General features: G+C 37.2%; 1 protein-coding gene across 3 annotated transcripts in view; it reads right to left on the bottom strand.

Moving 5' to 3' along the window:
* Positions 1 to 14,472, bottom strand: part of DPP10 (dipeptidyl peptidase like 10) — a 1,311,492-nt gene extending 1,297,020 nt beyond the window's left edge. For all 3 annotated transcript variants that reach the window (XM_032638357.1, XM_032638358.1, XM_032638361.1), the window contains exon 1: positions 14,277 to 14,472. In XM_032638357.1, the coding sequence (XP_032494248.1) occupies positions 14,277 to 14,336 (60 nt within the window). In that variant the 5' untranslated portion in view covers positions 14,337 to 14,472. The remainder of the gene's footprint in view (positions 1 to 14,276) is intronic.
* Positions 14,473 to 19,199: the final 4,727 nt, after the last annotated feature.

Below are 19,199 nucleotides of genomic sequence, written 5' to 3'. Positions count from 1 at the left end.
TTCTGGCTCTAGTTAGGCCCAGATCGCTACAGACTCCTCTGCTTGCGTTGTTAGTCCAAATGGACCTAAAAATCACTGTTCATCCTGTTCCTGAATGCCCAGTCTCTCCCAGGCCCTAAGCGATCCTCGGAAATTAGTTGATGTTGTTATGTCCTATTTGGTGTTCCCGTCAGATACACTTTCTGGACTCTGTATTGTTTCTCCTGCATTGAATCCTGGGTTCCCAGTTCTCCTGTTTCCAAATTGGCCCCATCCATTAGTGATACATGAAAAGGACATAAATATGGTGGTGATTGTGAAAATGTGAGACTTTGCAAAGACAAATCTGTCAGCATGCAATGACTGCCTGGGAAATCAAGTGCTTATATGTTTTAGAATAAAGATCCCTTAAATTATATGTTTTCTATAAGCAATATTACCATGTGGTATAACAGAAAGAGCCTGAACTATGAAGTCAAGGCCCAACTCTACATTTTCCTCACTCAGATCCTTAAGCCCTTAATACTTTTTGGTAGAATAAGGCTCATGTCGTCCCTGTAATGTTAAAAGATATCTGCTGAATGCAGAGGGCTTGACTAAGATCAGCTAATTAAAATACAGGTTTCCACTACTTCCTTAGCAGCAAAGAGGTAAAAAATAAATGAATTTGCTGGTAAGAGAAGTCCTAGCACAGAGTAGGTGCTCAGAAAATATTTTCTTCTTATGGAAAATTCCCATTCTCAAAAAAATAATTTCTCCACATTTGAAATGACTTTAAAATCTTTTCATCTAAACACCAATGAAAGAACTTAGCAATAAGCCAATTTCAACCGTATTTACATTTTAAAAACTCAGCTCTCATATTGTCTGTGTGTGTCTCTCACACACACATGCACACACACATGCAAACACACACACACAATGGGGGAAGAAAATTCTTTGAAAAAAGCACACATAATTGGCTTCTTTTCTCATACTTACATTTCACCCAGAATGAGAGCCATGTGACTATATATCACATGAAAGGAAACATTAATATTATAAAGAATATTCTGGAGCAGTAACATGTTATTCTCCATGTTAGATGGCCTTTGCTTACTCATTCATTCATTCAGCAAGCCCCTTCTGAGTTTTCACTTCATGTCAGGAGGAATGGTACTAAACGCTACAGTCATAATAACAAATGAGATACCATCTTTGCCTCGAGGACCCTACATTTCGGCTCTAGCTGGGTTGTGAGGGCAAGGGCCGATAGGATAAGGAAGAGGGTGAAGGGAGAGGATAAGAAGATAAATATATAGAAAGGCAAGAGAGTGAGGAAGAGGCAAAGCTTCAGAGAGGAGAGGAATTGCCTGTGAAGAGTCCGCAATGGCATTATCTGCCAGACAGGCGAAAGGGAGGGACAGAGGGCATTCCTGTGGGAAAAACAGTAAACCTTGATTTAGAGGCTTAAAACAGCAGAGGACCCTGGATACCAACAACCAGCTTCGTAGAGCTTGTGGGAGCATGAGAGAGCAGAGAGAACACTGAAATAGAAGCCAGGAAACCCGAGCTGTCAGCTTGAGTTTTGTAACAAACTTATCAGGGTTCAAATATGAGCTCCACTTCTTATGGTCTGAGAAACTTGGGACAAATTAAAGTTCTTATTTATGAAATAAGAATAATAACCCTTTCCTTGCTTAGTCATCGTGGGAATTAGAAATATCCCATAAAAGCACCTAGAGCTGTGAGTATCTCAAAATGGTAATGATGGCCATAATTATGGTGGTCGGGGTCGGGCTCTCCCTTACCAGGGTGCCTTCGCACATTCCACTATCTGGAATGTCCCTGTCTCCCATATTCTTCACCAAGATTACTATTGCTTGTCCATCAAGAATCAGTTCAAATTTTACTCCTTCAATCAAACTGGAGAACAGTGCACCTTCTCTGATCTCCCAGAGGACATTCATGCTGTACTGTCATCAAGGACTTAGTTTTCTGCATCCTCCTCCTTCATCCCAGGCAAAGGGAGAGGAGAAAAGAAGCCAGAATGTACTCCTCTTAAAGACTGGTCCTGTGTCTTATGCTTTATGGTATCCTCATCTGTGCAACATGGTATTTATTATATAGTCGCTAAATTTTTGTTGAACTAACATAGTGATTAGGAAAGAACTGGAAACCAGAATCTAGAAAGGTTCTTTTATGAAGTAAAACCCTTTTCTACAAGGGTTCTGACAGGGAATATAACAAAGATTAAGAGAAGGAAGGAAGGCACTCTTCCTTTCAGAGAAGGAAGAGTGCCTCGCTCCCCTGTGGGTTAGAGACTTTGGGAGAGGCACTATGGGAATAACAGAAGAAAATCGCCACTTTTGGTTATGAGTTTCTGCGGCACCAACATAGGGGTGACCACAACCTAGATGGGCAGAGTCCATCAGAAGTGGCCTGAGTTGAAACCAGAAAGGTGCTATGGAAAGTCGCAGGAAAAAGAGTTCTTAGACAATGAAAAGAAGCACAGAGACCATGGTACGGCAAAGAGCTTGCAATGTTTTAGGCTCAGAAAGGAGGCCAGTTTTGCTGGAGAATCATGGGGTGAAGTTGGGGCGAGAGAATGGGACACAATAGGGTCACAGGGAAGAACAGAGGCCAGATCAATGCAGGGTCATCAGGGTAAGGTGAAGGACCTGGGGTTGTTTTCTAAAAGCAATGTTAAGATCTAAACCAGGAGTGCAAAGTGATTAGAGTCATATTTTAAAACCACCACTCGGCTGGGGAGTGGAGAATTAACAGCGGTAAGACCTGCTGGAAGTCAGGAGTCCTTTGAAGTTGTTGCCATAACTCAGATGAAATGTGCGTGTGCGTGCAGTTTGGGGGATCTTGGTGGAGGTGAAGAGAAGAGGTAAGACTGGAGATACATTTAGGAGGTGGAATGGGCAGGACTTTTGATGTATTGGATGGTGGACTGAAGAGAAGAGAGGAAAAAATAATCTTTAGGTTTTTGGTTTGAGTCTCTGAAAAGAAGATGGTGGACTCATGTAATGATGTTAGGTGAAAGAAGGGTAGTCAGCAAGTATCAAAAGTTCTGATTTTACTGTGATAAGTTTACAATGCCTGTTACACATCTATATGAAACATCTATAAACATCTATATGAAAGAGCAACATCTGAGGATAGAGATCAAGGGAGAAGTCTGGGTGCCAGACATGTCTGTTGGTGTTCAGCATCTGGTAATTAAATCCACAGTATTTACCAACATCACACAGCCAGAGTTACAAACCAGAGATACTGAGCCCCCTGAAAAATTATTTTTGGTGTGATCCCACGTAGTCGTAGTGTCTCATCATAAACACCTCTCCAAGATATTTCGTGGGGAAGGGGAGTGGACTTTGTTCTGGTGTGTCTTTACATGGGACATGCTATCTCCAGCTACCACAGTTTCAACTGTACATCTAATCACAGTTATTATGTTACCTCTCAACTTTGGAGGCATAAGGGCTCCAAGTCCTTAGAGGTACCAAAGAAGAGGTCGCTGCAATAGGCCTTGAGCAACCCTAATTATATGATAAAGAATATCACCATTTCCCCTCATCTTCCTCAAAAAGAAAAGAGCCCAATGATGTGTTAAAAATGAAAACACAGTCTAAAAGAGTGGATATATATATATGTATATATATATATATATATATATATATATACATATATATGTATAACTGATTCGCTTTGCTGTATAGCAGAAACTAACACAACATTGTAAATCAACTATACTCCCATAAAAATTAATTTAAAACAACAATATTTCAAAGTTGAAAAAAGGATTAGACTGCTTTCTATTTTAAAAAGAAATTCAAAGAGAATTTTTTAAATGTTGAGAAAATGTCCAAAAAACAACTATATTATAATAATAGTACAATAATGGTCAGATGAAATGAGTAGAGAAGGGTCCTCTCCGTTTCAAAATTTAGCAAAATATTTTTGAAGAAATAACTTATTTCTGTACTGATTATTAGAATTTACCTGTGAAATTACATGGTACTAAAATTTTTGTTTTGGGAAGTAAACTAAGAATTAAATTTCTGTAATAGAAAAAAAAATGAAAACACAATGCAAAGTGATTGGCTACAAAAAACCAAAAAAAGTGACTGGCTACTGAGTCATTTAATATCAAAGGAGATAAGGCTACCCGAATGAGGCAATCTTGGGACCCTCTCTTCCTACCCTTTTGCTCCAAAGTGATGGAAGGTATCTCTGCCATGAGACAGAGTCAGTGTTGTGTTTCAGTTTGTTACATCTTTGTTGAAACAGTTCTTAGACCATGGCATTATCTGTCTTTCACAGTATGGTGTACATTCCATGTCCATCAAATTCTAAAATCCTTCTTGCTGATCTCTGTGGTGCATGTTTTTTCCTCCTTCAAAACCGTCCTACCTCCCTGTTTCTAACAGAACCCCATGTTTATTTGGTTAGCCACCACCTCTACTTCCTCAACTTAACCATATGCATCGTCAAGCACAATGGGTAAGGAACTGGCATAAGACAATTCTAGGCAAGAAAAGTTGAGGGGAAATAATGTGTAGGACTTTTTCCTAAAAAGAAACTCAAAGGAAGAAACTTCTCTTTGTCCACTGCACACGGTCACTTGTCAGGTCTGCACGCCAATTATGGAACTGAAGCAGCTAGTCTGAGAAAGACAAAGTGTGATGGTGCAAAGAGCCTGGGCCCTAGGTCGAGCTATTTGAGCACCAAATTAACTGACTCTTGAAGTGCTCTACCAGGGGACTTTTCATTTTGTGAAATTACTATTCTTTTCTGGTTCTTCTAACCAAGTCATATAGAATTTTGTTATTTTCTAATACTTTCAGCTAAAAGCACCTTGATAAATAAAATCTACATATTCTTTAACTTACCCCAGACCTCAAAGGACCATAGCCATACCAAGTATTAATCATGAGACAATCATGCAGGATGGTTGTGTGTGTGTGTGTGTGTGTGTGTGTGTGTGTGTGTGTGTGTGTGTGTGTCTCCTATTTAAAAGGATGAAAGGAACAACTCTCACCTCACCTAACTTCCCTTTTTAAACCTCAGATTTTTTGTCTGCAAAGTGAGAATCCGGAGTACAGCATCTGTAAGAAACATCTCAAATTTTATGGCTGCGGAATTGTATCACATCAAATGTACTTTAATCTTCCCTGTCTTCTCTGAAAAAGTGTGAGCCTTTGAGAGAGACCTTTGGAACTAATCCTTCAAGAAACCTAAGGTATCTGTATTAAAGACAACACATGGCTTAATGTAATTAGGAGACTAGGAAGAAAAGAACTTTCACACCTCTACCTCTGAAATTTCCAGGAATTCGTTATACTAAAATCTAATGTCACTAACAGAGGCCATTCATGTGTCATTGGGCATTGTTGAAAAGACAGTTAGCAACCAGAATACCAGGAAAACACTTATCTGTATATAATATTCAAATAGTAAAGACAAAAAGTTTTGGTATAGCCCAATGACTGTCATTACTCAAAAAAAGCTTTTTACATTAAAAAGCTGCCAGTAAACTAAAGCCTTTAAAGACCAGCTATCATTAGAGTTCATAAACTTGCTAATGAATAAATCTTTTGTTCTTACTGAGATTTACCTTCAGTAACACCTGTCTGGCTAATAATATCTTATACTTGGATTATCCTGAAAGATGGACCAGGAATGTGTCACCATCTTCACTTTCTACCTAAAGACCTCAGGAAGGCTTCCCAAGGTCACGGAATTGGATCCTGAATTCAAATCTCGTGATCTTGTCTTCGTACTCGTTGCCCTCAGAATACATTCACATTCTGAAAAATAGTACTTTCAGCCCTCCCACATGTATTTGCGACCTCACTTTTCACTCCTAATTATTTGCACCTTATAATATAGTCAGTTTCAACTAAACAATGCTTTCATCAGAATTGCACTGCCTTGCTTCTGCATCTTTTACACATGTTTTCTTTGTGCCTGGAATATTTTCTTCTCTCTATCAATCTAACTCCTATGTAGAATTCTGGTTTGAACTTTGTGAATGCTCCCCCAAAATCTTGCATTGGCCTCATCTAGCACTTATCATTTTATATTATAATTGTATTAATTTGTATCCTAGGCTGTACTTCTTAATAACAAGTATTATCACCCTATTCACATTTAAATCCTCTTTCACTAGATGCTGAATGACTGAAACAATGAAAAGAGTCAGTCCAAGTCTCTATTCTTCACATCATACTGTGCTCACTGGTCACAAATCAACATTTCTTGAGTCTGTCCTCTCACTGGATTTTATTTCCTTCAGAGAACATACATAAAGGAAAAATTTTACCATAGCTGCCCTTCCTTGATTAAGAATATCTGTCTTGCATAGTCTCTCTGCCCTAATTCTTTCACTGTCTCAAAAAAGAAATATTAAAGTAAAGGGCCCATCTATTAAGTACAATAAGTACTCTCATGCTATTTACTTTCCATTAAAATAAAGTGGAATCCATTTTTCTTTAGGCCTAATCCTGGAACCCAAAGTTGCGAGAAGTGGTGTTTTTCAATCCAGCAGCAGTGATTGGTCTTGGAAATTACCCATCCATTAAAATCAGCAGCAACTAGTGTCTGCTATGCTAACACGAGCCCCAAAACAGGGACAGAGAGTGTCTCTGTTTGGATACAGACTTTCCTTAACCCTAATGTAGAAAGACACTCATAATATGAAACCTATTTTTGACTTACAGAAACCACTCATCCCCAAGAGGACTAGCATATATGTTGTCAAAAGCTGTGCGGCCCCTTTGTCATCTCTCCAAATGTTGTTTACATATTTTAAAGTAAAACCTTTAGTTATGCGTGGGTCAAGGAGAACTAGCATGTTTCTGAACCCAGAAGTCAGGCTGCATCTCTTGGGAAGATGAAGGAGTTTATAACCTTCTTTGACTGTTCTTTCATTCAGAGAATCTTAACTGAGCACCTGCTGGGCACCAGATGTTGGGCTAGACACCGGAAGTACAAAAAATAGAAGATATAGACCCTTTAAGATTCCTTTAAGAGCTAGTAGAGAGACTTATATGGAAACAAATAATTATAACTCAGAAGATGAGTTGTTATTAATCAGGTACAGAGAAGATGATGTGAGAACACAGATGATTAGTTGAGACTGTGATAGCTTGCCTAGGGGAGTCTGAGAACTTTCACTGAGAAAATTCTGTATGAGATTTCAGGTAAGAATATGGGTCTGTTACAAGGACCATTGTGTGGAATGCGATGAGACGAAGGAAACAGTGAGCACAGAGGTAGTAGGAAGGCTGTATACATATCATGATAAAATATCTCCTCAATTCAATGTACAATCCATGCAGCTACCCTAGGTATCTTCCATTTTTTGTCACACAGCACCAGGATGAGTGACTGCATTTTTTATTGAATTAATCAGTCCTTTAGATGTCATTTAAACTCAGTCTCCTTTTTTCCCTACTTTTCTGGTACAGGTTCATGATGAAATCTGGCAGATGTTACTACAATATTAGAAGATACTTGTCAGCTCCCTGGTGACTTCAAAATGAGTTTTATCCTCATTATAGTTAATAATAATTGCAAATAAAATTCTCAGCTTTTATGTCATAAAAATTGATTCTCACCATACACCTCTCTATGAAAATGTCATATCCGTTAAAAATTGCTACTAGAACAAATTATAATTCAAAGCACTTACATAGCATTTTGGGGGGGAGGTAATTTAAGTTTATTGCCCTTCTGTTAGTGGGAAGAAAAGCCTTGGCAGGGTTAATTGCCTTAGCTAAGATCACATGATTCATGGTGGTACTGGGGAAGTGAGAATTCAAGTTAAGGATGACCCTCCAAAGGAAAACACAACCAATCTGCCTTACACTCCATTCACAGGTGGTAGGGTAGGCTGTGTGCATTTGATCTTTCTTCCCAATGGTAACTGTAAAAACCAAACAAAATTCTGAAGAATTTCCAAGAAATAAGCCTGTTCAGAAGGTAAACTTTCTTTATTTCAAAGCTTATCACCCAGCTTAAATCTAGTTCTGCTACTGGAACATCATGCTAGTTCTGTCAATGGGAGGTCAGGGTTGAAGATGATGATTAATTTTGGTATAGTGCTGCCAATTATATCCTACCAACGTGGCCTGTATCCAAGGGCTAAAGAGTATTCATGAAGAGAGGGGAAAAGGCCATAGTGACACTCCTGCCTACCGTAGTTTTGCCAAGTTTCAGAGGAAGCTGGCAAGAAGGAAGACACTTACCCAGCACACTTTCGGCTTAGTGTGACTATGGATCTCCCTAGTTACCAAAAAGTGTTGACTACCAGATGGCCTCAAACCAAAATCAGAGAACAGAACCATCAAAAGCCAAACAAAATGTGAATACACATTTTTGAGAAACTTGCTATGAATTTAAAAGAGAGAGCAAGACTTCCAACCTGCTTACCTATTAAACAAGATTTTAAAAATTGACTTAGATCATCTTAGAGCTGATAGACTTTTGCAGTCATTTAATAATCAACAAATATATATTTGATGTCTACTGTATTCAGGGCTTTGTATCAAATAAGCCCTGTGAATGATAGAAGAGATGAACCTGATGAGATCTCGGCTCTCATAGAATTCATGTTATTTAATGACCTTAAGTATCATTCTGAAGTTCTTCAGACTCCATCTATGATACCCAAACAGTCAAATCTTACAGGTGGATCATAGCACAAGTGTGCCTTATTTTGTATTCTTTTAGCTCAGTGTTTCTGAAATTTTAATACAAATCCAATCACCCAGAAGGCTTGTTAAAACACAGATTGCTGGGCCCTACCCGCAGGGTTATCCATTGATTAGGTCTGGGTAGAGCCCAGGAATTTGCATTTCTACCAAGTCCACGGGGGATGCTGGTGCTATTGGCTCAGGGATGATGCTTTAAGAATCATTACTTGAGCTTATTTATTCTGTGCTACATTTGTAGAACAACAGCTTTTCAGTGATAAAGAGTGGTTTGTCATCACAAATTTATCATCGAGAATGCCTTTACTCTCTGACCAAAACATGGGTTTCTAGAAAATGAAGTATTAAGTATTTCCTAAAGTCTTTCAAATTTACCTCAATAAAATATTATATGATAATACTTCTTTGAAGTAAAAGTTGCTATTTAAATGCTATAAATATCAAATTAAAAGAGAAACTGTTTTTTCTATTTTATTAAGAAAAAAGCCAACAAAATACAAAAACTGGCCAATCATTATAACATTGTCACTCTTTACTAAAAAGAAAACATAAATCTTTACTACTTCCTTATAAAACAGTTTAATTGATAGTTATTTAAAATAAAATTGCCCTATAATCTTTTAAAGTTTAAATACTTGGCAGTAAATTCAGATTGTAAACGACTATAAATTGGTCATCAGCAGAATTTCTAACTTGTGGTCCTATTCATGTTTATCACAGGCTGTTATTTTTGCCTAAGCATATGGGAAGCTGGGTCAGAATAATTAAAAAGAGGTAGACCATTTCTGAGAGAGAGGAAAAAAATTCTCACACACAAGATCCTTCATTCTAATTTTTTGTAAGCCTTCTCTTCTGGCTTCCCCAAACAACACCACTTAAGAGAATGACCCAGTCTCCTGATGCTGAAAAAAAAAAAGTATGTTCCTTGCCAAGTGGAACTGTAGAAGTCACTGAATACAGATGATGACTTTTTCTTTAGTGTGTCTGAGTCCGTGTTGAGATCATAATTTAATAAAGTTTCTTTCTTTTTTTTCCTTATGACTAAAGTCCTTAGAATTAGGACCAAGATGGATCTCTAAGAAAGATACAATTCAGAAGTCTATTATAATCTTTGCACTTAGAATTTCATATAATAGTATAATTGGGAGGGTTGCATTTTGTATATTGTGATGACATAAAGAGGAGGGTTTTTTCTTATATGCTTTTGCATTTTTAAATTTTTGTGGATGTAATTTGGTTATATAATTATGGAACACTCTAAGACTCAATTGCAATACCAGCTCAAGTACCATGTGAAATACAGATGTGGTGCCCATCCTTTAGGCTAGGGGTGTGGAATTAACAACCACTGAGATGCCAGTTGGTATAATTCCAAGTCAGTCTTACCATGCCAACTCATCACAGTGTCACACTGCAAAATACCAATTTGCTAAAGACGGAAATCATTTTCTAACCACCACACACCCTCAAGCCCACAGGTTTAACAAAAATTATTTGTTATAGAATTTTCATTCTCTTTTACTTTATTTTGTTTTATTCCCTGTTTCTTATACCATAATTCTGAACGGGGCTGGAGGTTAGAGGTGGTAGGGTAAAAAGGTTTTACTAGCATAATAACATTTTAATATTACAGTATAAAAATCAGTCAAAATTATGATGAAAAGAGTTTGCCTGTTCATAGATGTTCTACTCCAAAGACAATGAAAATCCTAAAGACTCGTTCAAATATATTTTGTAAAAGCGTTCAGCTACTCCAGCAGGAATAGAATGAAACTAAGACTTTTAGACCTTGGGATCCTTTTCTACATAGGACTGGGAACCTGGGTGTGAAAGTAGGAGTAGAATAAACCAGGCAAGTCTTGAAAAGGGGAAAGGGAAGGAGAGAGACTGATATGAAAAGATCACTAGATGGGAAAAATAAAGTAATATTGTTTACTATATTTGGAAGTTACCATAATAAAATACATATGATTCCTGATCCAGGAATCCCCAACCCTAGATAATTTATGCCCAACTTCTAACTTCAAAAGAAGGATGGAGGATTTCCTCTACTACTCTTAGACGTATTTTAATATAAATCTAGAATGTTCGAATTATATTAATATATGAAAGAAATTTTAAAATTCTCTCATATTTTTTAGGCAAAGTTCTAAATTTTCAATTCCGCTGGAAAAAAAGGCAAACTAAGTCCAGAGATTTGACTGGAAGATTTGATTTGCATTCAGTGTAGCCAAGAGAAGGCAAGATAGGGGAGGGAAAAAACAAGTTTGTTGTCCAAGGTGGGGACAATTCTTCAGAAATCAGGTTTATAATAAGCCAAGATTAGATCTGTATTTAGCATTCCCAGATAGTCCTTAAAACTTTCCATTACAGATCTAAGAATGAAAGATCCTTTTTTAGAGTGCTTCTACATTGACGGTAAGATCTGCAATCATTTCAGGAAAAGCTTCATCGCTTTACAAGTTCTAAAATGGGAGAGGGCTTTATGAATGCAATGCACTCAACAATCCATCCAAAGTGATCTGAAAACATGCCTGGCACCTTTATTTGACTTCCTCCGCTCTCTTCTCACTTATCAGTTTTGACTATAAGAAAACACCTGCTCAAGCACATCAGGAAAAATGTGTCAGGGACTAGTTGAGTTGGCTAATGGCCAGAATGACAAAAAACAAATGTCAAGCCACCTGAATAATGTTAACCATTTCATCACATTATGACTCCACCTAATTCCTCTTTCTCCAACTCTGTTACCACCATAACCACAAATAGCCTTCATTGGCAATAACTGCTAACTTTGACCCACTGCAAGTATCATTATGTTTTAAACGTCAAGTGGGGAAACACACACACACACACACACACACACACACACACACACACACACACACACCCCTGTTCTCTGTCCGCCTACACATTTTGGCCTTTAAAGCTATTTTTAGCCAGTACAATTCATTTTTGTTTATTCCCATTGCATTCTTTTTAGCAGTGGTTAAACTATCAAGAGAAGGGGCAGCCAGCATTTACTATACTGACAATGGAAAACAACTGCTTAGAGGTCTATTACACTGCACTATGGGGGAAAACTCCCCAGAGGTTTTAGAATTTCAAAATGGAACAATTTACGAGTTCTTAAGTATCTGGATATTTCTAGAGCCCCAAAGTGGGTCATTTATCATTATCTGAAGGCCAACCAGATTCCATAAGGGAGTTTTATTTAAAATTTTCAGATAGTACCTCTAAAAGTGATAAAAAAATTAACTCTAAAAAACCACACTTAAAACAAGATAGATTCTAAAAGTTCAAAGAGTCTTTTGAGCTCCAATATCTCATAACTTTCCAAAAACCTCTCCTCTTAACGGTTTTTCCTTAAGTTGTTACTGCATTTTGCTCACAGACTAATGCATTACCTAAATATAGATAGCCATTTTTAGTATAAATTACGAAAGCCATAAATGTTTCATAATTGAGCATATAATTTGAAGTAAGAGAGCTTTTCCCTTCATCCTCTTTTACCACTGCAAATTGGAAAATACTCAAGTAATTACTCCCTTAATAGTTCAATGCTTGCAACTATATATACTTTATGAACATCACACATCTTTTGCTCCCCAGAGCAATATCAAGGGGTGGGGGGGGGGGAGGGGAAGCACAAAAGAACTTAACTTATACAATAACCAAACCACCCAGAGCTTTGATTCAAGATTCCTTCATTAAGCCATTAATATAATACATTGCTAAGTGGTGAGTTGTCCAATTTTATGATGCCTTTCATTTCAATTCAATGGCTGCAGTTAGAACGAAAAGCCAGCATCTGCAAGATCAGCAAGATGATGTAAAACCTGACACTAGAAACATTTTTTTTTCTGCCTCCACTGTCTGTCCGAGGGCAGTCAATGCTAGAACACCAATAGGGAAGTGATTTTTAAGTCCCAGAAAGTAGCATTCATTTGTCCTTACTCAATACACAAAAGGACAAACAAAACACTTGATTCCTATGACCTCAAACACTTAAACAGAAAACCACAAGCCATTTTATGGTTTTCTAAACATACTCAAAGGTAGATCGCCAGAGTAACTCTACCCCACTTTAGACCACAGCACGTATTTCCCACTAGAGTTTATATATCACAATGTAGAGTATAATATATGTACTGTTTCGGCATTTGTCAGTGACAGTATTCTTATATAATTGACATATGTGGGAATCTGACATACAGAGAAAAATTTTAATCCTAAAACCCAATATTTTATTTCTAAACTTGGACACAGTGCAGAAAATCCAATGCTGAAAAATACTGATATTATGCTTTTGCAATTAGAGATGGTGTAAGTTATCCTAATAATTTAGGTTCTTCATCATTTCAGTTAACTCTGTATGTTTATTATGATGGGGGTCTGATTATGCATCATTTGATATATCCTGGAGACCTCATTGCTTTTAAAAATAATTGCAGATCAATGAAATAAAGTGTTCATTTTGTGGTCTATTTATCACTGGAGGACTCTGACAGAGGGTAGGTAAGTTCATAAGAAACAGACTTATTGCTGTAAATTATATTTCTTTTGTAATTGCAGTCTATGCAGTATTTTCAAAGGCCTGAAATACAACCCCAAAATAACGTAATAATAAAATCAGTCTTCTCAAATTTTGGAACCTCAATAAAAGGTATGCAATTGTATGGAAATCAGAGATTGTAATAACAAAAGTTGATCCATCAGGTTATCAGTTTTTTCTATAAAAGAGTTCCAGAGGAACCCACTACTTTCCCCAGATGCAAAGTACTCACGCAGATAGTAAGCTAATACAGATAAATGGCAAGCTAGAGTCAATCCTTCAGTAGAAACCTGGTTATTTGTAAGTCTCCTTGGGAGTAAGAACATCCCAAATAAGAACAAGGAGAATGACAGAAACATTACTTAATACTAAAACAGGACAGTAAAATTCTGAGCTTGGTCCTTTTCATTTAACCATGTCAGAAAAGCCTCAAGTTTAAAACAAGCACCTGTATTAAAGAGTGTCTCCAATCACCTCACTGTTTTTGACTTGTATGGTGGCATACATATGTTTTTATACTCCCTCCAAGTCTTTTATACTCATCATAACAATCACTTCAATATAACCACCAGTTCAACACTCAAAATGAAGGATGCACTTTTCTTTGGAAAGAATGAGACGTCCCAAATCCATATGACAATGAAACACTGTAATAAAACCTGTATTCAATTTAACATTATCTGTTTCCAGCAGCTTGCAAATTGTTCCCAATTCCATCAGAAAAACTGACATAGATTAGAAACTCTTCTAGAAGCTCACTAAACTTTGTTTCTGAAATATACCGCTGATAGACTCTCAGTCAAAAAAAAGCCAAAGTCATCAAGGTAAAACCATCGTTTAGTGCAAACTACTCTCTCCTGTCTATGTACACATACAAACAGGACCGAACACTTTACTCAGATCCACCTTCAATTCAAACTCAAACCAACTAGGTATCGTCACTGTCAGTGCCCTGCCATACCAATGCCCATGTGTTAGGTAAATTAATGAACATACATGCACAGCAGCAGAGAGAAGAGAGAAAACCTGGGTCCTACCTTGATCGTTTTCGAGGGCTGACACTTGATGTGATGGGACACGCTGGCAGTTTGGTTCATGTTTCAGGACCCTGGACAGTGCACGTTCCCAGGTGGAGTTCAGGATGAACTAGGGATCGGGTCTCCTCTACTGGACTTCAGCTGGGCTGCTGCTGTTGCTTTTGCTGCTGCTGTTGCTTTTGCTGCTGCTGCTGCTGCTGCTGCTTTCTCACTCCGGAGGCTGCAACGCTGTCAGATTGGAGGGATCTGTATCTCAGCCCTAAAAAAAGCATTCACTTGGTTCATCATTCTCAAAGCTCTTGGCGATATGGAATAGAAAACTAAAGACTGTTTCAATGCACTTGCACTGTACCTTTTCAGTACTGAGATGTGACAGCTTCAGAGTACAGCCAATGATCTTGGCTCTCATTCTCCTTTCAAAGGGATGAATACCAGAAAACATACAGAGATCGATTGCAGTACCACAGTTTAAAGGGACATTCTCAACTCCCCTAATTCTAACCAGTTTACACCTTTTCTTAGTGCAAAATAAATCATTCTCTCTCTCTTTCTCTGTATCCCCCTCTCTCTCTCTCCTGATTTTTTTTTACCATAATTAATTCTCATTCTGACACTAAATTTTATTTCTTCTAGGGTAGTGCTTTCAATCAAAATACCAGTAAATGCTGGAAAGGACCTGTTGCCTAATTTAAGATTGCAGGTTTCTATATCTGTATAGTAAAGGACTGCCCTTCTCTATCAATATTTCAGAAATCCTGCAGTAACAGTCAGACAAGACACTGAATCTTCTGTAAGCTGGGAGAAAGCCTATGATATATTAAGAAGTTTTCAAATACAATAGTTATTGGAAGTTGTGCCAAAGCCAAAAAAAAAATGGTTTCTTTTCTCCTCTCTTTTTTATGTTTAACCATCTATTTCCTTGATGCCATATTTGTTTTTATTTTGGGGGACAGACTGGTAGTTAGCTCATGCCTGTCCAACTTCCCAAATAGTTGCCTCTCTGTTCCAAAGAACACTGTAGGCAAATAAATCATAAATAGTTGTGAAAAAAATTTTCTGTAGAGTCGCCAGTCCCAATTGTCACATTAGCACTAAGATGCACTTATCCTAGTTCGAAATGAGAGCTCGAGCAGGCTTGACTTAATGGAGGAAATTATTTTCCAATGCGTATTATAAAATATTAGATGTGGCTTAGGCTGAGTGTGTATGTCTCATGTAGTTTTGAAAACCGACACTTTCTACTCATCAGAAATATATCCTGCTGCTGAAATGCCAAGTTTATAAAATTAAACTGCATGAAGCTTTCAGAAAGCTTTATCAGTAGGCCAAGAACATTACAGATAAACTCTAGCATGAGAAGGAATAAACTAATAAGTTTTGTGACATAATATAATTTATACATGATTAAGAATATATGCCTTGTTCTGAAATGGAAAAGGGATGTAAATATTCTGTACAGGAGTCTCCAAATGCTTGAGGATGCCTGAGTTTCAGAGGGTGATTGTTCTTGCAGCACAGTGGAGGTAAGGATTTGACAGAATCAAGATCAGACACTCTGAATCCAAAAAGGTTAATGGCAGGAGTGTTAGAGGAATTAACAAGATCATGGGCAAAACGATGGAGCTAATAAGAAACAGGACAAGGCCACGTCCAAGAATCTGGGGTACCAGTATCAAGGCATCACAGTGAGCACAACCAAAGGACTAAGGAATCTTGTGATTCAAAGTTTAAAATTTTAAATCACAAGTGTGGCTGCCTTTGTGGCTCACATTATATTTTTATTGGACAGCATACTTCAAATAATCCATTAAGTTAAAGAAGAATTTATGTTAAAATTTTTAAACACTTTGAATTTGAAAATAATTTTTAAATATATCAGATTTGTAGGATGTAGCTAAATCAATATTCAGAAGGAATTGTGTATATTAGAAATGCAAAAAGGCACAAAATTAATAATAAGCTAAATGCTGATCTCAAAGAGTTATAAAAGAATAGTAAAATAAGCTCAAATACAGTATAGGGGAGAAAATAGTATAAAGAAGGGAAGACATTAATGAAGTAAAAAAACAATACAAAGTATATGACCCAGTGAACAAACCCAAGAAGCTTTAAACATGAAGTTAGCAGTCTGCTAATCTCTGAAGAAATGAATATACCACACAAGTAGGGTTGACTCAGCTCCTCTTTCTTAGATAACACTTGGTAACTAGGTATCTGAGGAAACTCCAAACCAAATTATCTAGGTAGTTCAGGGAGAATGGGGGTCGTGGTGATGAAGGTATCCAGAGGGGCAGGGTATAAGTTTAGACAGAGTTCTTCATCCACATCAGAGAACTACACAGTATGGGAGGAACCATTAATACTCCAAGGACTCTTAATCAAGCACAACGAGAGAGTAAACACTTACATGTCTACCACAAAGAAGGCATGGGCAGCTAAAATGCAACCACTAAGTCACATGAGACTTCACTCTTTTCCCACAAGTTTTCAAAATTTTCTCCCATCCCCACTTGGATGGTGGTTAGAATGTAAAAAGTACATTGGCATTACCATCTATAGGTAAGTGGCCAGAATCCACCTAAAATCCTCTCCCAATGCTGAATATTACAAAGAAAAGGAGAAGACACACATGAAAAGGGTTGATAGTATACATCATATACTCCCTTTCCATGTCTCACAGCCTATCATTATATCAAACATTAAGTCCAAAGAAAAATCAATTGTTCAGAACAAAATATATGACCTAACTCTCATTTTGGGTATTGTTTTCCCTTTCAGTTACATTATCTTTCCAAGAATTTTTTAAAAAATGAAAACTATAGTAAGTTTTAAACTTCTATTTCAAATATATAGATTTTTCATAATTCTGTGAAATTTGCTATCTTAATATGTTCAATTGGAATTATAACCAGAGAAGATAGAGATTTTCAAAAAGTTAGCCAAAGGCTAGAAAATTATAAGTACTGTTTAATGAGGATAAATTCATATACAATTATTCTAATTGGGACATCTTTGGTTAAATATATTCAGTGTGAAACAGCTGTAAATTTTCATCAGAGTTTTTCGTGTAGTAGGATTTTTTTTTCTAATGTTTAGATTTACTCAGAAAACACTGTATAGTGAATCATCGTGAGCTAGAAATTTTAGGAAATTTAATCCAAAGGACCAATTTCAGATTTAACCAACACTAACAATAATCATATAAAAATATGTTATTTTCAGGTTCCACAGTTTGTGGAAAATTAGAAGTGAGTCCCTTCCACCCTCTTCACAAAATAATAAGGAAGATGGCTACTAATTTTAGAAAATATAGCCCATGATGTTCCTTGAACAGCTATTGTTTGATCTGGGAAACAGAAATCTAGAATTGACTTAATGAAAGTATCTTTTTTAGAAAAAACATTATGACATTATCAAATAGACTCCATTACATTCTCTCTCTTTGTTTCACGCCCTGTCTGCTCTACCCCTAACCAGCTGGTCACAATGATGATCTACCAACTGAAAGCTTAGGCAAGCCCCAAGCCTTAGTCAATGAGGATGATATCTGAAAGTATGTTAGACTGTTTCCTTGATATTTGGATTCCACTATAGAAAATCCAAGTTCCTAAGTAACCATAAAGGAAACCACCTCCATTTTAACCATCTTAACACCCACTGTGTATGTCTCAGACTTCTGCTTGACCTGTCCACAGAGTCATTTGCATTGCTTGCTAGAATTGGAATATAATTTCAAATCATCAGCTTCATTGACTTGGAACTTAAGGCCCTCACCTAATTTCTGCCTGCTTCTTCTTTCTCCATAAATGGAATCTGCTTCCTATATCTGCTCATCTTCAGATTGTTCCCTGAATTCACTCAGGTTGATGTCAGCGGCCTCATTCTGGCCTTCACTATCTTTAAGAATCGATCTTTCCTAGAAACTAGATCAATCAGTCAAGATAGGCAAGGTTATGCTGCAATAATAAATACCTCAAAATCTCAGGGGCTTAAAATAATGAAGGTTTATTTCTCATGATGCTGTATATCAATAGAAGATCGGCAGGGAGGCTCTTCCCATATAAGAGAACTCAGGCTGATGGAGAGTCCTTCTTGATATGAGCTTCAAAATCAACATGGCAGAAGGAAATAAACATGACAAATCATGCTATCACTTAAAGACTTCTGCCTAGTAATGAATGGCACATATCACCTCTTCTTGCATTACAGAGGCCAAAGCCAGTGCATGGTCACACCCAAGTTTAGGTAATAAGGAAGTAACTTCCACTATGTACCCAAAGAGGAGTGGAATCAGAATAGAAGTGAACAACCCTAATGACAAACCACAACCCTGTTTACTGCTCTTTATTCCATACTGTGGAACCATATACCCAGCCAGCCTTAAGATACCAGCATGCTCATATTTAAGGCTCTACAGCCTATGACAAGTTCACTTGGAAGAGATGTACGTAGATATAAGACTGAACTTCCTTATTCTGTGCATCTCATTATCAACAGGGCTTTCACAGTATCTTTTTCCTGGGTTCTTCAGGAATAGGACACCGACCTATAATAATCTGTGTTTGCAGGAAAACACCAAAGTTGAATGTGAGCTAAGTGGACTGATTTTCTCTGTGCTGGTGCACTACAAAGGCCAGGGACCTTGGTCACTGGCAGGGGAGGCAGGTCTGACTACATCCAGAATGCATACTCATCCACTGTGGTATACCAATAAAACACAGATTATTTTATCCTTCTAAGCATTGTAACTTCACTAATACAACAAAATGTGAAACTCACATTTTTTATTCTTTGAATAGGAATCATTTCAAGGACTGCCTGAAAAAGCCAAGCAATAGTACTATGAACTCTCAAGTAGCAATAAAATGCAAATTTATGGGGAAAAGTAACATAAATATCTAAACTCACTTTTATTTTAGATAG

The sequence above is a fragment of the Phocoena sinus genome, chromosome 7, assembly GCF_008692025.1.
Source record: "Phocoena sinus isolate mPhoSin1 chromosome 7, mPhoSin1.pri, whole genome shotgun sequence".
Taxonomy (NCBI): Eukaryota; Metazoa; Chordata; class Mammalia; order Artiodactyla; family Phocoenidae; genus Phocoena; species Phocoena sinus.
This window is presented reverse-complemented; position numbering and strand designations above follow the sequence as displayed.